The 19,987-nt window shown below is 51.6% G+C and overlaps 1 protein-coding gene across 4 annotated transcripts in view; it reads right to left on the reverse strand.

The window, feature by feature from the left end:
• Nucleotides 1-19,987, reverse strand: part of ZNF512B (zinc finger protein 512B) — a 57,759-nt gene that overhangs the window by 19,295 nt on the left and 18,477 nt on the right. For 3 of the 4 annotated variants that reach the window (XM_044296821.1, XM_044296818.1, XM_044296819.1), the window contains exons 9-12: nucleotides 5,456-5,580; nucleotides 2,791-2,883; nucleotides 1,749-1,847; nucleotides 1,499-1,666 (exon numbers count right to left, since the gene is read on the reverse strand). In XM_044296821.1, coding sequence (XP_044152756.1) covers nucleotides 1,499-1,666; nucleotides 1,749-1,847; nucleotides 2,791-2,883; nucleotides 5,456-5,580 — 485 coding nt within the window. The remainder of the gene's footprint in view (nucleotides 1-1,498; nucleotides 1,667-1,748; nucleotides 1,848-2,790; nucleotides 2,884-5,455; nucleotides 5,581-19,987) is intronic. The other variant, XM_044296820.1, reaches the window with a different exon arrangement.

A 19,987-nucleotide genomic window follows, 5' to 3' on the forward strand; every position in this document is an offset into this window, starting at 1 on the left:
GATAAATGTATATTTTGCGAATACTAAAGTTTCTGATCAGGGACCGCGGGGATCAGAAACTGCAGAAATCGCAGCAAACCGCAGGTCTGAATTGACCTGCGGTTTGCCGCGATCGCCGTCATGGGGGAGTCACGGGACCCCCCCCGCGCATTTAGCCTAGGTGCCTGCTCAATGATTTGAGCAGGCACCGGGTTCCGATCACTGCCAGCCGCACGGCTGAAAATACACAGGGTGTACATGTACGCCCTGTGTCCTTAAGTACCAGGGCACAAAGGCGTACCTGTACGCCCTGTGTCCTTAAGGGGTTAAAGGGCATCTGTCAGCAGATTTGTACCTATGAAACTGGCTGACCTGTTACATGTGCGCTTGGCAGCTGAAGACATCTGTGTTGGTCCAATGTTCATATGTGCCCGCATTGTTGAGAAAAATGATGTGTTTTTTTGACAGGACCAGGCAGTGAAAATGTCATCACACCTGCCTGGTCCTTTCAATCAAAGTGCAGAGGGCGCAGCAGTTAGGCCCCTTTCAGACGGGCGAGTATTCCGCGCGGATGCGATGCGTGAGGTGAACGCATTGCACCCGCACTGAATCCCGACCCATTCATTTCTATGGGGCTATTCACATGAGCGGTGATTTTCACGCGTGATTTTCATGCGTGAAAATCGCAGCATGCTCTATTTTGTGCGTTTTTTCACGTAACGCAGGCCCCATAGAAATGAATGGGGTTGCGTGCAAATCGCAAGCATCCGCAAACAAGTGCGGATGCGGTGTGATTTTCACGCATGGTTGCTAGGAGACGATCGGGATGGAGACCCGATCATTATTATTTTCTCTTATAACATGTTTTTTTTTTTTTTTTATTAACTCACCTTAATCCACTTTATCGCGTAGCCGGCATCTCTTCTGTCGGTCTTCTGTGCTGTGTGGAGGAACAGGACCTGTGGTGACGTCACTCCGGTCATCACATGATCCATCACCATGGTAAAAGATCACAGCACAGAAGACAGACAGAAGAGATGCCGGCTGCGCGATCAAGTGGATTAAGGCGAGTTAAAAAAAAATTAAAAATTGTAACCCCTCCAGCCCTATTGTACTATGCATTCTGTATTCAGAATGCTATTATTTTCCCTTATAACCATGTTATAAGGGAAAATAATACAATCTACAGAACATCAATCCCAAGCCTGAACTTCTGTTTAGAAGTTCGGGTTTGGGTACCAAACATGCGTGATTTTTCTCACGCGTGTGCAAAACACATTACAATGTTTTGCACTTGCGTGGAAAAATCGCGCTTGTTCCCACAACGCACGCGCACATTTTCCCGCAACGCCCATCTGAAAGAGGCCTTAGAGAGAGAGAGGAGCCTCTAGGTGTAACAGCAACGCCCCCGTTGCTCCTAGAGGCTCATTTGCATATATTAAAACACCATAGGCATTAGCTGGTGACTCAAGAAATGCACAATTATGACATCTTCTATGGAATAGTGATAGTCAAATACCGCACAGTGCTCCGAGCGCACATGGTAATCCCTCCCAGCCTTGGACTGGTAAGCCTTGTTACACTGAGGGCAGGAAAAGTGCAGCTTCTCTCGGTCACACTGCTGAGTGCCGCAACGTTGGGTATGGTACTGATAACCCATCAAGCTGGAGAAGGTGGCTGAGCAATTCTGGGATAACAGAAGCACACATACACAGTGTTACTGCTACCTATGGACAGGAATATACGGTATTCTATGGTAAAATGTATACCTGCTTAGGGCAGCGCAATTTTCCCATCTGTTTCAACATTTTTCTCAGGCGTTCCCGCCCTCTGGGATCATTCAGTGGGTTACTGTCAGGACTGGAAGACTAAGGGAAGAAGAAACTATGAAAATGTACAATAATTATTTGGTGCCCCACACTACACGTAAGCTGTCAGGGTTGTGCCTGTAAAAAACGCTTTCTCACTTTCTGGTTCCAATAACCAATAACTCGGGACCATTGCATTTTATGGGGCGAATACTAATGAGGAGGACCAGGGAGCGGTGAATGCAGTGCTACCTATGTGGGCTCTGTACTCACTACTTCTTGGTCTTCCGTCAGCCACATGCTGTGCTGTGACCTGCGCACAGCGTGAGGATGTAGGGTCACAGCACAGCGCAGCAGGAAAAGCAAGAGATTTATCTCGGAGTGGCGGCACTGGCAGCAGAAGAGGCAATTTTTTTTTTTTCTCTGATCTGATTCTAAGGTCTGATCTAAGGTCTGATTGATTGGCGATCTTATAAACATTGGAGGTCTGATCTATGGTCTGACTGGGGTCTTATTACCATTGGGAGTCTGATTGGGGCTCTGAGCTGTGGTATGATTAACATTGGGGGTCTGATCTTATTTTTATTTTCTTCTTCTAAAACCTAGGTGCGTCTTATGGGCAGGTGAGTCTTATAGGGCGAAATATATGGTAACTCAGAACCAGTACAGAATAAGTTATGTAATTTATATGCAAAGTGACTCCACCTGCATAGTAGTGAGCACAGCTCTGGAATATAACACCAGGTGTAAACTCAAGATCAGTACAGGATAAGTAATGCAATGTATGTACACAATGACTCCACTAGAAGAATGGCGAGTGCAGCTCTGGAGTATAAATACAGGATTTAATTCAGATTTGGTACACTGCAAGTAATGTATTACATCTACAGACTGGCTAAAATGTAGATTATATCTGCACCATATAAACATTGTTCAACGGTAAAATGAAGAGTATTCCTTCTGCAGATCTCTTAGAAGCCGCATAGTTTAGAGTTTCTCTCACCTTATTGATGTGTTCTGCCATAGTGTGATAATTGAGACCGGCTTTGGACTTGAACTGCTTCCTGCATTGCTGACACCGCAGTGCTTCTTGCAGCTAAATATAAGAGACAGGTAATGTCCATAATGTCAGTGTGTGAATAACTCCACAAAGCTCAAGATATCAGTAAACTGGGAATGGTATATCCTCTATAATAGTTGTCTCCAAACTGTGGCTCTCTAGTTTTGGGAAACTACAACCCCAATTTCAAAAAAGTTTGGGTGCTGTGTAAAATGTAAAGACATGTAAATAAAACCAGAATCCAATGATCTGCAAATCTCATAGATCCATATTTCATTCACAGTATAACATAGAACACATCTCAGATGTTGAAAGTGAGACATTTTACCATTTAGTGAAAAAATTTACTCTTTTACAACAGCAGTGACGCATCTCAAAAAATTTGGGACAAGCAACAAAAGTGTGTGTAAGAACAGCATGTTAGGCAGAGTCCCTCAGAAGCAAAGAAGGGCAGAGCTTCACCAATCTGCAAAAAAATGCATCTAAAAAATGTTCCTCAATGTCAAATTGTGAATATCCCACCATCTACAGTACATATATCAGAAGATTCAGAGAACCTGGAGAAATCCATGTGCACAAGGGACAAGGCAAATGGTCAATATTGCAATCCACAAATGAAAGCTAAAGCTATATCATACAAAGAAGAAGCCAAATGTCAACATGATCCTGAAACGCCTTCAACTTCTTTGGGCCAAATCTCATTTAAAATGTACTAAGGCAAAATGGAAAACTGTTCTGGGGTCAAGTGAATCAAAATTTTGAAATTCTTCTTGGAAACCAAGGACACCGTGTCTTGTAGACTCAAGGGGAGAGGGACCATCCAGCGCACAGTCCAAAAGTCTGCATCTCGGGGGTTGAATTAGTGCCTATCGCTTGGGCAGCTTACACATCTGGAAAGGCACTATCAATGCTGAACAGTATATTGAGGATTTAGAACAAATATGTTCCCATCCAGACATCTCTTTCAGGGAAGGCATCCATCACAACAGCATGGCTTCGCAGAAGAAGAGTCCGGGTGGTGAACTGGCTCCCCGCAGTCCAGACCTTTCACCAATAGAAAACATTTGGCGCATCATGAAATGAAAAATCCGGCAAAGACCCAGGACTGTTCAGCAGCTTGAATGCTGCATCAGACAAGAATAGAGCATTCCTCTCCCATAACTGCAGCACTTGGTCTCCTCACTTCCCAGATGTTTACAGACTCTTAAAAAAAGAGGATGCTACACAATGGTAACCCAACTTGTTTGAGATGCGTTGCTGTAATCAAATTCTAAAAGGAGTACATGAAATGGTAAAATGTCTCACTTTCAACATCTGATAGTTAGGTCCATATATATTTGGACAGAGACAACATTTTTCTAATTTTTGTTCTGTACATTACCACAATAGATTTTGAACAAAACAATTCAGATGCAGTGAAGTTCAGACTTTCAGCTTTAATTCAGTGGGTTGAACAAATTGATTGCATAAAAATGTGAGGAACTAACAGCATTTTTTACACTCAATCCCTTCATTTCAGGGGCTCAAAAGTAATTGGACAAAATAATTGTAAATAAAATGTTAATTTCTAATACTTGGTTGAAAACCTTTTGTTGGCAATGACTGCCTGAAGTCTTGAACTCATGGACATCACCAGACGCCGTGTTTCCTCCTTTTTAAATGCTCGGCCAGGCCTTTACTGCAGCGGTTTTCAGTTGCTGTTTGTTTGTGGGCCTTTCTGTCTGAAGTTTAGTCTTTAACAAGTGAAATGCTCTATTGGGTTCATGTGACTGACTTGGCCATTCTAGAATATTCCACGTCTTTCCTTTAATAAACTCCTTGGTTGTTTTGGCTTTATGTTTTGGGTCACTGTCCATCTGTATTATGAAACGCCGACCAATCAGTTTGGCTGGATTTGAGCACACAGTATGTCTGAAAACCCCAGAATTCATCAGGCTGCTTCTGTCCTGTGTCACATCATCAATAGAAGACATAATACACCCGGATCCGTTCATGACGGATGCATGTGGTTGTATTATTGTAACGGAAGCGTTTTTGCAGATCCATGACTGATCCGCAAAAAACGCTAGTGTGAAAGTAGCCTAAACCCTTCATCCAATTTTAATGTGGATACCCTCAAATGAAAGCTAAAAGTCTGGACTTTATATCCATGTCCATTATATAACTAGAATATGTTTTAGTAAACAGGTAATAAAAACTAAATTTGTTTCAGTGTTGAAATATAGATGGACCTAACTATGTGTTCTGTGATCTATTGTGAATGAAAGATGGGTCTATGAGATTTGCAAATCATTGCATTCTGTTTTATCTACATTTAAGACAGCGTCTTGATTTTTTGGGAATTGTAGTGGTACAACTCCCATTATGCTCAGACAGCTGCACGGTGTCATGGCATGCGAGATGTTGCAGTTTTTTAATGATTGGAGAGGCACAGGTTGGAGGTCACTGCTCTACAGTACAACTTGGTTTTATGGAATGGAAATTTGCCATTCAGGAATCTGGAAAAGCTGAGTGACAAGACCTGCTGAAGCCGTAGTGACGGCCATACTGGTTGCCACCCAGCTTTCTAAGAATCCAGAAAAAAAAATGAGGTTTCAGTTAGTCTCACCTGTTCGCATACATCCATGTGTTTTCTTAACCCTGCCATGGTTTTGCGTGTAACAGATAAGCAGTTGGGGCAGATCACCTCACCCTTCTTGTTGTTCAGACGTTGGCACTTGTCGTCCACACTGCCTGGTACAAGGGGGAGAAATGTGAGAGAAATCTGTACACATCCAAAACACAATATTCACATGTAATCACAGGGCAGTCATTATCTATTTCAGTGCCTTATCTTAAAGGGGTATCCCCATCTCAGACAATGGGGGGATATCGCTAGGATAGGTCTGATAGGTGCGGGTCCGAGAGGTGGGACAAGCACCTATCTTGTAAACGCAGCCGGCAAAGTCCCGAAAGGCGCACCGTGCATGCGCGGCTGCCCTCCATTCATTTCTCTGGGGCTCGGCTATTTCTGTCAGCCCCATAAAAATGAATGGGAGCGGTGGCCCCACAAGTGCGGTGCACTCCGATTCAGTTTTATAGGGAGAGCGCTTGGTGGTGGCCGGACCTGGGGAAATCAGGGGTCCTCCAGCCACCACTTTCCCTGCTGGGACCCACACCTATCAGACAACGAGGACATATCCTAATGATATGCCCCCATTGTCTCAGATGGGAATACCCCTTTAAAGGGAATCTGTCACCAGTTTTATGGTGTCCTAATTAAGGGCAGCATAAATTAGTGACAGATTTCATTAACAAAACGCTGGGTCACTCTCTTTATTCTACCAAGATATTTTGCTAAAATCTTGTACTGAACAGCTTGAGCTCATGCCCACGAGTCCTGATATTCATGAGTCCCTGACTCTTCCTGCCTACCTGACGCTGACTGCATTAGGAAAAAGGCTGTTGATCAGCAGCAGGAGAGAGCCAGGAGGCCATCGATGTAAGGACTCAGCTGGAGCTGTTTGGACATTGGAGTGCAGGCAGCATAACACTGGTGACAGATTCCCTTCAACTGCTAGACATACAGGTGGGGTGTCCTACACTGGTGCTAGAGAGATCCTCTGAAGTGCCAGCAGGGGACAGAAAAGAGCCACACTATATCCAAATGATGGGCCCTGAGTGTCAGAGAGCTGTTTCAGCAAATCAGAGAAAGGCTCACATCTTCGAAAAATGATAAAAGCATATGTAAATCGCCTTGGGTATGTCAAGGATTAGAAAAACATGACACTTTTCTTCCAAAAGCAGAGCCACAATTGCCCACAGGTAGTGTGTGGTATTGCAGCTCAGACCCTTTCCCTTTAATAGACTTGTGTGTTGCCATTTCTGAAAGAAAGCAACCATGTCTTTCTAGTCCCAGACAACACCTTGAAGCCCTCTACTGAGAGAAGTCTTTGAGGTGAACGCTATACCAGTAGAGAGATTGGAGAAACACATGACTGGACGATCAGTCTACATAAAAACGAGATTTTTGTGAACTCACCTGTAAAATCTCTTTCTCGCGTAGTTCATTGGGGGACACAGACCGTGGGTATAGCTGCTTGCTGCCACTAGGAGGCGACACTAGGCTAAGAAGTGATAACTCCTCCCCCGCAGGCTATACCCCCTCCAGCCTGGAGAGAGCATATCAGTTTGTGCCCAAGCAATAGGAGTAGGAGAAAAAAATCAATAATGAAAATACAGTACACAACCCACAACTGACAAACATCAGTCGGAATGCACCAGAACTGAGGACCATACTGGCCCACCAACCGCCAATATGTGCGGCAAACAGAACACTGGGTGGGAGCTGTGTCCCCCAATGAACTACGCGAGAAAGAGATTTTACAGGTGAGTTCACAAAAAAGGAGATTTTTGTATAACTTACCAGTTAAATCTCTTTCTCGCTCTTCCTTGGGGGACACAGACCTTGGGTATAGCTCAGCTCCCTAGGAGGCGTGACACTAAGTAAAACTGTTAAGCCCCTCCTCCATCAGCTATACCCTCAGCCTGGAGATAGAGGCTACCAGTTGCGTGTCCAAGTAGTGAAAGGATAACAACCAATAACGGAAACAACCAGCCAGCAACCCAACGGGGCGCCAGACCATAACCCTGTAACCAAACACAGAAGGGTGGGTGCTGTGTCCCCCAAGGAAGAGCGAGAAAGAGATTTAACTGGTAAGTTATACAAAAATCTCCTTTTCTCGCCCATTTTCCTTGGGGGACACAGACCTTGGGACGTTCAAGAGCAGTCCAAGAAGGGAGGGACCACAAACCCAAGGCGGAACACCACCAGAGCATCAGGAAACCGCTGCCTGCAAAACCAGGCGGCCCAACGCAGCATCCGCTGATGCATGCGTATGCACCCTATAGAACTTTGTGAAAGTGTGCAGAGAGGACCAAGTGGCTGCTTTGCACAACTGTTCAGCCGAGGCCCGATGCCTCTGCGCCCAGGAAGCTCCGACTGCTCTGGTGGAATGAGCAGTGACGCCAAAAGGCGGAGGTCTGCCCTTGGCTCGATAAGCCTCAGACACCGCCAGTTTAATGAAACGGGCAATAGCCACCTTGGAGACCGCCAACCCTTTGCGCGAACCCTCCGGAACCACAAACAGGGAGTCCGTGCGCCGAAAGGACCCGGTGACCTCCAAGTAAATCCTCAACGCCCTGACCACATCCAGACGGTGCAGTTCCCGTTCTCTGGGGTGGGAAGGAGAGGGACAGAGCGACGGAAGGACGATGTCCTCATTGATGTGAAAGGCGGAGACCACCTTTGGCAGGAAAGTCGGGACAGGCCGAAGCACAACCTTATCCTGGTGGAAGATCAGGAAAGGTTCGGAGCAAGAAAGAGCCGCTAACTCCGACACCCGTCGGAGAGACGTGACGGCCACAAGAAAGATGACCTTGCAGGACAGAAGGCGAAGGGAGACCTCCCGTAAAGGCTCGAAGGGGGCTGATTGGAGCGCCGAGAGCACCACATTCAGGTCCCAGGAAGGAACTGGAGGGCGGTACGGCGGAACAGAGTGAGCCACCCCTTGTAAAAAGGTCTTAATTGGCCCTAGAGGGGCCAGGGGACGCTGGAGAAGAATAGACAGCGCCGAAATCTGACCCTTCAGAGAACTGAGGCACAGCCCCAGGTCCAGGTCCAGACCCGACTGGAGGAAGGACAGGATTGTGGGAAGAGAAAACCGGAGAGGTGGGATGCTCCGGGACTCACAGAACCCCAGATAGGACCTCCAAACCCGATAGTAGATCCTAGAGGATACGGGCTTACTGAGCCCGGATCATGGTGCGGACTACGTCCGCGGAGAAACCCCGTCGCGTTAAGACGGCGGTCTCAATAGCCACGCCGTCAAACGTAGCGAGCCTAAATGCTCGTGGAAGATCGGTCCCTGAGAGAGAAGGTCTTCCCTGGAGGGCAGTGGCCACGGTGCGTCTGCCAACAGCAACATTAGGTCGGCGTACCAAGACCGGCGGGGCCAATCCGGGGCGATTAGAATCGCGGGGACGCCCTCTGCCGCGATCCTCCGAAGAACCCGTGGCAGGAGGGGAAAAGGAGGAAAGACGTACAGAAGGGAGAATTCGCGCCACGGAAGGACGAGCGCGTCGGCGCCGTATGCCTTCGGGTCCCGTGCCCTGGCCAGGTATAGGGGGACCTTGTGGTTGAATTTGGAGGCCATGAGGTCCACGTCGGGGCGACCCCAGCGAAGACAAAGGGCTTCGAACACCTCTGGGTGCAGGGACCATTCTCCCGGGTCGATGGTGGACCGGCTGAGGAAATCCGCCGCCCAGTTGTCCACCCCCGGGATGTAAATCGCAGATAAGGCCGGCACGTGCGTCTCTGCCCAGAGGAGAATGAGGGTCACCTCTTGCATCGCTGCGAGTGCCTCCCTGATGGTTTATGTATGCCACAGCCGTGGCATTGTCCGATTGGATCCGAACAGGGTGGCCCTCAGCAGATGGGTCCAGTGTCTGAGGGACAGAAGAATCGCCCTCAGTTCCAGAATATTGATTGGAAGTCTGGACTCCGATAGAGACCAAACGCCCTGGACGGACCGGGGAGGGAAAACCCCCCCCACCCCCGTAAGCTGGCATCTGTGGTAATCACCAGCCAGTTCAGTGGAAGGAAGGACTTCCCCCTTAGAGGGATATGCAACCACCAGCCGAGGGAAGCTCGAGCCAGGGGAGGCAGAAGAAAGGTCTTGTCCAGACTCCTCAGTGATTTGTCCCAGGCCGACAGAATTGCCCTCTGAAAGGTGCGGGATCGGAATTGTGCGAACGGCACCGCTTCGAAACAGGCAACCATCTTTCCCAACAACCGCATGCTGGATCTGAGGGAAGGGCGGTGATGACGGAGGAGACTGCGAACCGACCCGCGAAGGGCCAGACGCTTGTCCGACGGAAGGCGGACCTCCGCCAACTCTGTATCCAGGAGCATCCCCAGGAAGATCAGCCGTCTGGAGGGGGTAAGGGAAGATTTGGGGTGGTTGATAATCCAACCGAACCGCGTCAGGGTCTCCAGAGTGAGTTCCACACTGCGGGATGTCTGAGAGAAGGAGGGTGCCTTGACCAGGATGTCGTCCAAGTATGGGAGAAGAAAAACACTTCTTGAACGTAGAAGGGCCAAGACAGGGGCCAGGACCTTGGTGAACACTCGAGGAGCAGTCGCCAGACCAAAGGGAAGGGCGACGAATTGGAAGTGATCGTCCCCCACCGCAAAGCGCAGGAAGCGGTGATGACATGGAGCAACCGGAACGTGGAGGTATGCATCCTGAATGTCGATTGAGGCCATGAAATCCCCTCTTTCCAGGGAGGCCACTGCGGACCTGAGAGACTCCATCCGGAATCTCTGCAGTCGGAGAAAACGGTTCAGGCGTTTTAGGTCCAAGATCGGACGCACTGAGCCTTCCTTCTTGGGAACCACAAAGAGGTTCGAGTAGAACCCCCTGAACCTTTCCGTCGGAGGCACGGGGGCGACGACACCCTTGTCCATTAGAGAGTGAATGGCCGCGAAGAAGGCGGCCACTCGTACGGGATCTCGCGGAGGACGGGATCGGAAGAAACGGTCTGGCGGAATGGACGCAAATTCGATTTTGTATCCGCAAGATACAATCTCGAGCGCCCATGCGTCTGAGATGTGGGCCCGCCATACGTTCCTGAATAGGAGAAGGAGGCCCCCCACCCGGGTGGGTGGGGGCGCACCTTCAGGCAGAGGGCTGCTGGCCTGTGGGAGCCCGTGCAGGCTGGGACTTGCGCCAGGTAGGTTGCGTCCGAAAAAACGGCTTCTTGCGTCTATCCTGGGCTGGGCCAGAGGAAGAAGAACTGGCCGCGGGTCTAGACCCGGTGGGCTTGCGAAAGGACCGAAAACGGGACGAACCAGCGCGACCACGGGGGGCGCCCATTGGCCTGGACTGGGGGAGGTGAGTACTCTTCCCACCCGTGGCCTCTGATATAAGTTCGTCCAGACGGGTTCCGAACAGGCGGGAACCCGTGAATGGTAGGCCGGCCAAAGAGCGTTTGGAAGCGGCGTCCGCCGCCCAAACCTTCAGCCAGAGTTCCCTCCTGACAGAAACTGCCAGGGCAGAGGAACGGGCAATGAGGGCACCCGCATCAAGGGAGGGCTCACAGACGAATTTTCCGGCCTGAACAATTAGTTGGGCTAAGGAACGGAGGTCCTGAACAGGGACGTCCGACCCTAACTCCCGTTCCAGTTGCAAACCCCATTCAGAGACCGCTTTGCCAACCCAGGCGGAGGCAAAGACCGGTCTAAGGGCCGAACCAGAGGCAGTAAATATGGCCTTGGAGAGGGATTCCGTACGACGGTCCTCAACAGACTGGAGGGAAGATCCGTCCTGTACAGGAATAGTAGTGCTTTTGGACAGGCGAGCCACGGGAGGATCAACCTTAGGCGGGGATGTCCACGTGGTCACAGAATCCGCTGGAAAGGGATAACAAATGTCCAGCTTTTTGGGTGTAATAAAGCGGACGTTAGGCCGAGTCCAAGCCTTGGATACCACAGAAGAAAAATCTGCGTGTATGGGAAAAACCTTGGAGGCCTGTTTGGGGCGGAGAAAGGACACGCCGGCCTGTTCAGAGCTGGGGGGGTCATCGTGTAGCTGAAAGGTATCACGGATGCTAGTGACAAGATGCCCCACCGCGGACGCCAATTTGGACGGAAGCTCTGAGTCCATGTCCACGTCCGAATCCGCCAGTTCTCCCTCAGAAAGCGTATCCCTTTGAGAGGATAGACTTGACTGAGCTCGCACGCATGGCGGAGAGAGCGAAGCATCTGGAGAAGATGTGCGCTCAACCCTTGAACGTTTCTGAGTATGCCGGGCCCTGGAAGATTCGCTGGGAGGCAGGGAACCAGTGGGGGCGGCAGAAACGGTAGTCCCAGCGGGTGCGACAGGGATTGTGGCAGCCTGCGGGAGAGGCGGTCTATCCACGAGACGGCCCACTACGTGTGTAAGGCTTTCCACCGCCTGAGACAGAGACCTAGCCCAGTCAGGGGGTTCAGAGGCACCGGGGGGCGCAGCGGGAAGCGGGCCCTGCACCGGGGCCTGACATGCAAGGCAATGCGGCTCAGATTGCCCACGCGGAAAAAGTTCCTTACAGGCGGTACAGGCATGGTACCAGGGTTTGGGGGCACCTGTGGGATCTGACATGCTGAAGTGTGGTTGTACTCTAATATAGAGACCACAAAGGGTTATAGCAGCTATGACCAGGAGGGTTAGGAGAGGGTTAACTGTCCTACCAGTGCCTCAGAAGAACGTCAGGAGATGGCCCAGATCAGCAGCAGCAGAGAAGCAGTGAACAGCAGTGAGCAGCAGAGAGCGCCCACAGAAGCCGAGCGATGTACACAGGAGGTTAGAGTCCCCCACCGTGTCCCAGCTTCCTGTCAGGAGTGAGGAAGCGCGGGAAACCTCAGCAGAAAGCGCGGGGAACAAGCTCCGCCCCCTCCAGCGCTTGAAATGTCTCCTGTGAAGGAGAACGTAGCTCCGCCCTCAAAATGACGCGCGGAAGCCCCGCCCCCTGCCGGGACCGCTAAGCCCCGCCCCCCGTTCTCGGCGGGAAGGGGGAGAGAGAGAAGAGAAAAATGGAGTCAGCCCCGATGAGGGGGAGGGGGGGGGGGAGAAAGATAGCAGCGTGGGGGGGAAAAGCGTGGGGGTGCTGAGGATGCTGCTGTGCTGCATTGTCCTGCAGATGAGCGCTCAGAATGAGCGACCACGGGTGCCCCCCTTACCCAGAGGGGTAGATGCTGCAGATAGGGACGGGGTATGGGCTGGAATAGCCATCTCACCGTGCGACGTCTTCACCCTCAGTCCTTTCCAGCAGGGTCGCCCCTTCAGCCACTGGCACCGCAGTGGCAGGAAGCTGGAAGAGGGGCTTGGCGTGCGGGCGACCCCCTAGCTGGCGGGATGTAGGGGAGCCATTGCTGCCCAGATCCTCCTATTGCTTCTGTGGGGGAGGCAGCAGTGCAGATAAGTTGGCACTGGCGCAGCTCAACCCCGGGAGAGCAGAGAGGTCAAATGCGTCTCTGGTATCCCTAGGAAAAAATAAAATAACAAAATTAGAAGAAAAAGTAAAAATAACAAGGAGAAAACAGCCCTGCAGTAGCAGGGAGTGTCTTGCCTCCTTGGACACTAAGCTAAAACTGGTAGCCTCTATCTCCAGGCTGAGGGTATAGCTGATGGAGGAGGGGCTTAACAGTTTTACTTAGTGTCACGCCTCCTAGGGAGCTGAGCTATACCCAAGGTCTGTGTCCCCCAAGGAAAATGGGCGAGAAATCTCGTTTTCTCGCTAGTATCATTGGGGGACACAGACCGTGGGACGTCCTAAAGCAGTCCACGGGGAGGGAAAAAAATCACACGCCCCTGGAGAAAAAACGCCCTCGAGGATGCGGCATCCGCTGCCGCCTGCAAGATCTTGCTGCCTGGAGCAGCAACAGATGATGGCTAGAAAAGACCCCCGAAAAACTCGGTGAACTTGCCGGAAGACCAAGACGCTGCCCTCTAGAAGCGATGTCTGGAGTAGATGAACCCGAGAAATGACGACCGCTGGACAGCCAGGCCATCACTCCGCTAGGAAGCAACCGACAGGCAGACATCCCAGGAAAAAAAGCATCCCGTTGGAAGACGCCAGCTATGACAAGGACCTCCAAGAAAATCAGGCAGAAAACCCATACAGCGGAACGCGCCAACGCGCCAGATATGGACCAGCAAATCTCCGAGGCCAAAATAGATGGCTGATGGAGAGCCCGCCCTTAAAATACGAGGGAGAAAGAAGAGAAAAATTGGATTTTTTGTACTCACCGTAAAATCCTTTTCTCGTAGTAGGCATTGGGGGACACAGCACCATGGGTATATGTCCAACTACCACTAGGAGGCACTAGACACAAAAAGTGTTGGCTCCTCCCAGGTGGGCTATACCCTCTCCACAGGCACGAGGCTATTCAGTTTGTACCAAAAGCAGTAGGAGAGAGAAGAAAAGCAAGGAACCAACAACTCCCGTACCGGGAAAGATCAAGAGACCAGCCCGGAGAAGCGGAAGAAAAAACATAGGGAGGGATCTGTGTCCCCCAATGCCTACTACGAGAAAAGGATTTTACGGTGAGTACAAAAAATCCAATTTTCTCGTGCATGGCATTGGGGGACACAGCACCATGGGACGTCCCAAAGCAGTCCCTGAGGGAGGGAAAAGAAGAGACGCGCCACCGGTTGGGCATACAGGTGCAGGAGAACCATGTGACCCAACGGGAAAAAACAGGAGATGGGCAAGAGGTTCCATAACAAGGAAGAAACCTCAGAAGAAGCAGGGAAGACTGCCAGCACCCCAGGACAAATGACTGGAAGAAAATCCCAAATGCAAGAAGGTGGCAAAAGGAAACAGAGCGCAGCCAAGGGCTGGAGAAAAAATTAGGACAGCACCGCGTGGTGAAACTACCCAACGCTCTACATTGTTCCAGACCCAAAAAACCTGTGGCCATCCCCTGAAAGGCCAGGGGAGAAAAGAAACAGGGAAGCACTGAAAACCAAACGAGTGGGGGAGCCATAGCAAGGCTCACATGTGAAGGGAGGGGACTCCCCTCACCGCAAGGCCAGGAAAGAAGCTAAGCGCCCCATGTAAAGGTGAAAACCCAAGGCTGCTAGAGGAAACCGCCAACCCTGGAGAAGGAGGGGGTTGTAGGTAAAAAAAACAGGAAAAGAACGATAGCTCCTGCGTCCCCAAAAACAGGAGACGAGGCGCAAGCCTCCGAAAACAAGATATCACCGTGAAGCGTAAGACCAGAGGAAAACACTGGGCATGTGAAGTAGCATGGAAAAAAAAGAAGCCAGATACAGGCCAGGCAACCTCGGCAGGACACACTGGACTGAGAGACATGGGAGTAGAAGGAGAGCACTCCAAAAAACCTAAAGAGGAAAGGTCCTACAACAGGAGGAGGTCCCTCCCGAAGGAGACCATACGGTGGAACTGCAAACCGCAGCACTAAACCACTCAATACCAGGTACTTGACGTGGGAGGCTGGAAAAAGAGACACAAATCCCAAGAGGACCTCAAATGAACAGGGACAGGGACTCCAGAAAGGAGTACCCAGTATGGGCTCACAAGGAACCAGAAGCTGAACCACCAGAAGACAACGCAAGCCAGAATATCCAGGAAAGGCGAAAAGAAACCACCATAGGGGAAGGGGCATTGGCCATGGACAACTAGCCGTACCAAGAATATTGACCAGCAAACCTTAAACTTTGTCCCAGAGAGGGCAAGTACAGCAGCTCGGGGTGTACCACAAAACGACAGACATCCATATGCATAAGGAATGCAGAAGTCGCCATGAAAAAACCGGGGTAGCCTACATAGAAATGTAGAAACCAGCTGCGACCGGCATACAGAAAACTTCCAGGGGGGAGAAAGCACCAGACAGGTGCAGACGACGGCAAGGTCCAAGAGGACTGCCCCTCCGCCATGTAGCACAACTAAGCAGAAAATACAAGGGAATACCGAAAACACCTGGACCCAAAAGGAACTACGGGGCCCTGTCCGATACCAGAGCAAGCAGCTGAAAATTCAGACAGGTGTGTGTGGCGCTCAGAGGTCCTGTCCTTGACCCATCAGGGAGGACGTCCAGCAATGATAAAAGCCGTGGACCCAGAAGGATTCCGTGTGGCGGACATCCAGCGATGACAGAAAACCGCAGCCGCGGCCGATGCCACCAGCTACGTGTCCAAACAAGGTAGAAGATCCAGTGGAGATCCTTGTACTTCACCAGGAATGGGTCGCTCAGCAATTAGGAAACAACGCGAGTACTCCCCTATAACATGGGGTAACGCGGAGCACAGCATACCGTAGTACCGTAAAGAGAAGGCAAGAGCAACTACAGCACGAAGGCCAACAACCACCTGGCCACGGAGTAGGGAGCGTGGTTGAATGAGGACCACCCGCCGGATCAGACAGATCAGTCATATACTGGAGCTACCAGAAGTAGCAGTAGACCGACAAGGTGGGGGTTGGGCTGGCCCACACCTGCCAGACATGGAAACCATGCACACGCTGAACGAAGGGGGCCTGGTGCAGACAGTGCCTTGAGAGGTAGAAGGAGACCAATGAGCGCGACAGTAAAGGAGTGGCAGATGTATGGAAGAACCAAATGGATGGAACCAACATCCGCAGCACAGATTAGAACCCGTGGGCAGAAAACACCCAGTGATACAGAAACTGTCTGAGCTACAGACCGCACCACAGGGCCCAGCGCTTGGGGTACTACAAACACACGCCTAAAATATGGGCAAAGTGGCTGCATGTTGCCAACTAAGGAGAGTGGAAACATAGCCACAGCATCTGGGAATGAGACAGCATACGGAGGGTACAGGTACACAACCTGTAAAGTAGAAATATGGCTGTGTTAGCGGAACTACATTTAAGATCGAAGCAATGTGGCCGCATGGTGCACCCTAGACCCAGAGAGGTGCAACAGCAACCGCGTTAACAATGGAACCCAGTAGGGCCGCACGGTACCACAAAGAACAAGACAGGTGCACACCACAATCAGGTAGGTGCAATGGCAACAGAAACAGGGCCGCATAGCACACCCTAGAAGCCAGACAGGTTGAACGGCTGCAGCATCGGAGACGGTTCAGGGACTCTACCCATGAAGGGAGTAAGATGGCCGTTTGGTGCACACTATGATGAGGTAGGTGCAATGGCCACGGCAATAGGAGGAGGCCTCAATATCTCGTCCTGTAAGGAGAGAAAATGCCACATGGAACACCATAAAGCCGGACAGGAGGAACGGCTACCGCATCCGGAGATGGCTCAGGTACTCCACCTGTTAAGGGATCAAGGCGGCAGGGAACAGACAGGTAACTGAACCGGACAGGGGCAATTCTACGGCAATTGAAAGTGGCCTCTATATTCCGCCCGTAGGGAGAAATGTTGCCGCATGGAACACAACAGAGCCCGCCAGAGGTATCGGCTACAGCACCGGTGATGGCGTAGGTACTCTACCTGTGAAGGAAGCAAATTGGCTGGGAACAGACAGGCGCAATTGCAGCGGCAATTAAAGGCAGCCTGTATATCTCGCCAGGAAGGGAGAAATAGTGTCGCATGGAACACCATAGCGCCAAGCCAGGGGAATCGGCTACAGCATCAGGAGATGGTGTAGGTACTCCACCTATGACAGGAGCAAAGTGGCTGGGAACAGACAGGTGCAATTGCAACGGCAATTGAAGCGGCCTGTATATCTCACCCGGAAGGGAGAAATAGTGCTGTATGGAACACCATAGAGCCAGCCAGGAGTAATGGCTCCTGTAGGTACACTACCTAAGAAAAGGGGCAAGGCGGCTGTACAATTGCTCTGAACTCACCAACCTACAGGAGGCGATAGCCGAGCTAACCGCTTGCCCAGAACAGGAACTCCCTGTAATGAGGTAGAGTGGCGAACACCAACACCAGGATGGGAACCCCACGGAAACACTCTCAAATGTGTAGAGGATAACCCCTGGTATAGGGGAACCAGGAAGGCTTGTCAGGGACAGCCTATGGCAGTGGTGCAGGAACCCCCCTGTTAAGGAGAAGGCGTACGTATCAGACACCGGGTAGGTGACTCAGTATGCTAAACACGGGGACGGCTGCCTTACCTGTGCGGTTGAATACCTGTGCGGTCAGGGGAGCACCATCCGAAAATCCACTAGAGGGGATACCAACCCTGTTTAGGTAGGAGAGGTTCCTCCGTGCACGTAGTCTTGACCTCCCAGAGGGCTTCTATATGGAGGAAGACCGCCTGATGCTCTGTTCCGAGGGAATCGGTGCAGAGGTGTCCCCAGAGGCAACGGATGGGGTGACAGGAAGGATTCGTCACCAGCCTCAGGCCTGTCCTGGGGGGGATCCGAGGATGCCGAGGAGGGGTGGGACCCCGTTGAGACCACCCGAGGGTGTACTGTGAGCTACCCCTCGCCGAACCCGGGTGCAGGTACCCCTAACTGAGCATGCCCCATCTGCAGGGAGGACCCTGGGAGGGCAGAGGTGGCCGCAATTTGGGTTGGTAGCGTTCCAGCGACACTGCCAGGGAGAGTCGGCCAAGGTTCCCATGGCATTGACACGGAGGGACCCATGCATGGGGAACCTACACAAAAAGATTGTTCAATGGGATCTGGGAAGAGGTACTGCACACCAGCAGGGACAGGATGACCACATGGCAGCCATTGTAGACAGCGGACGCACGTGAAAACACGTGGCGACCGAGGAGCTGTTGGGAGAAGAGATGCTAAAAAAGCAGCCAGCAGAGGCTGTCTATCCTGACCCGGACGCAGTGTTCCCCCAAAGAGGTGCAGCAGCAGCTGTTCCCCAAAAAAAAAAAGGTGGTCAGTAGGGCTGCAGGGGACATGAAGCAATCGAGGGGTTAACCACCCCCTCCAACAGAAAAAACATGTTAGCCCAGGAAAGGGTGAGGAGATAGCTCCTCCCGAGGGCCGGGCGGGGCTCAGAAAAGCCCGGGAAGCAAGGGGGAGGGGCCGGGAAGATTGCGGCCTAGCAGGCCCAAAAGCCGGGGCCTCGATTTATGAGGTGGCCGGGAATGGAGCAAGGGGGGCGGGGCGAACCGCGGCCGACAGAGGGCCCACCGAACCATAGAAATAGGTAAGTAGGGTAGGGGGGGAGAAGCGACACCTGGGGATAGGCAGATCAGGGCAAACAGAGCACCTGGGAGCCGGGGACAGGCCATAGAAGATGAGGCCTAGTCCCGGCAGAAGCCGGGGACTAAAGTAGCGGGGAAGCCAGGGAGAGACTGTGGCCAGGGAGGAGAGAAAGACCAACCGAGGGGGAAAAGAAGGGAGGAAAAAAAAATGAATATAACCCCCCCAGGAGGGGGAGGGGGTTGGCTAGGAGGAACGAAGAGGCTCCCCAGGACCCCCAGCTAAGGTGGATCCCATCCCCCTGGCCACAGAAGGGAACCTAACCCTGGGGCAGGGACACAGGGACAGGGGAGTATACTCACCATCCGATATACTCACCATCCGATGTCTTCGGGCGCAGCACGGTCACCCCTTCGGCAGACTCAACACGGGAACCGTGGGAATGCCGGCAAGCCACTGCGGATGCAGTCCGTGGGGACTGGGTGACCGGCGATGGTACCGAAGTACGCGCCCGCAGGGGGGGCAACTAAAGTGGAACACGATGGAGCCCCAGCCTGCAGCAGGTATAACGGTGGAAAAAAACCGACCTGCGGAAGAGAGAAAAAAAGAATAAAAATAAACAGCAGAACCTGCAAAAAAGCAGGACAGGTCTGCCTCCTACGGACACTAGACTAAAACTGAATAGCCTCGTGCCTGTGGAGAGGGTATAGCCCACCTGGGAGGAGCCAACACTTTTTGTGTCTAGTGCCTCCTAGTGGTAGTTGGACATATACCCATGGTGCTGTGTCCCCCAATGCCATGCACGAGAAAACCATGTCCGAGAAGACCCGAAAAGCGGTGACCTTCCGCCAGAAAGAAAATTCTGGCGGAGCACTGCCTGATGCAAATGACAAAGGACAAATGGACGTACAAAAAGAAGAAGAAGAAGTCCCAGAGGGGGGGGGCTTGTTTGTTCCTGAAACGCCCCCAGCGATCTACCGATCGTCGGGGCGAAGCCGGTCGTAGACCACAACTGTGGGAGCGGAACCAAAATCCAGGTTCGCAGGATCCTCCTCTGGTTAAAAGAAACCGATAATGGAAAAAAACCCATAATTGACATATATTGACTTCCGGGCAGAGACCAAGATAAGAGAATACTCTCCGTGGAAAAAAATAGATCCCGGATTCCATAGCTATACAACCCATTGCCACCGGTCGAGGAGACCGAAGGGAAAAGGTGGTCAGCAGTCCAGCTAGAGGAAGGACAGGAAAGAAAAATAGGGGTGTTCCGTTCAAGGAACGAAATCCCTACCAGTGGTGACAAGGTGTGACAGTCACCCGCTCAGCCTGGCTTGGGGGGACCGTAGTCCACCCCCGGAAGGAGCAGTGAAAGGAATGACCACCATCGCTTGATGTGACACAGAAGTAACCATAACTGAAGGAAGGAATCACTGTAGTGGTAGACGAGTGCCACAGGGACTAAGTAAACATATCTGACGGACAGTATCACCGTAGTGGTA

The sequence above is a fragment of the Bufo gargarizans genome, chromosome 6, assembly GCF_014858855.1.
Source record: "Bufo gargarizans isolate SCDJY-AF-19 chromosome 6, ASM1485885v1, whole genome shotgun sequence".
NCBI lineage: Eukaryota > Metazoa > Chordata > Amphibia > Anura > Bufonidae > Bufo > Bufo gargarizans.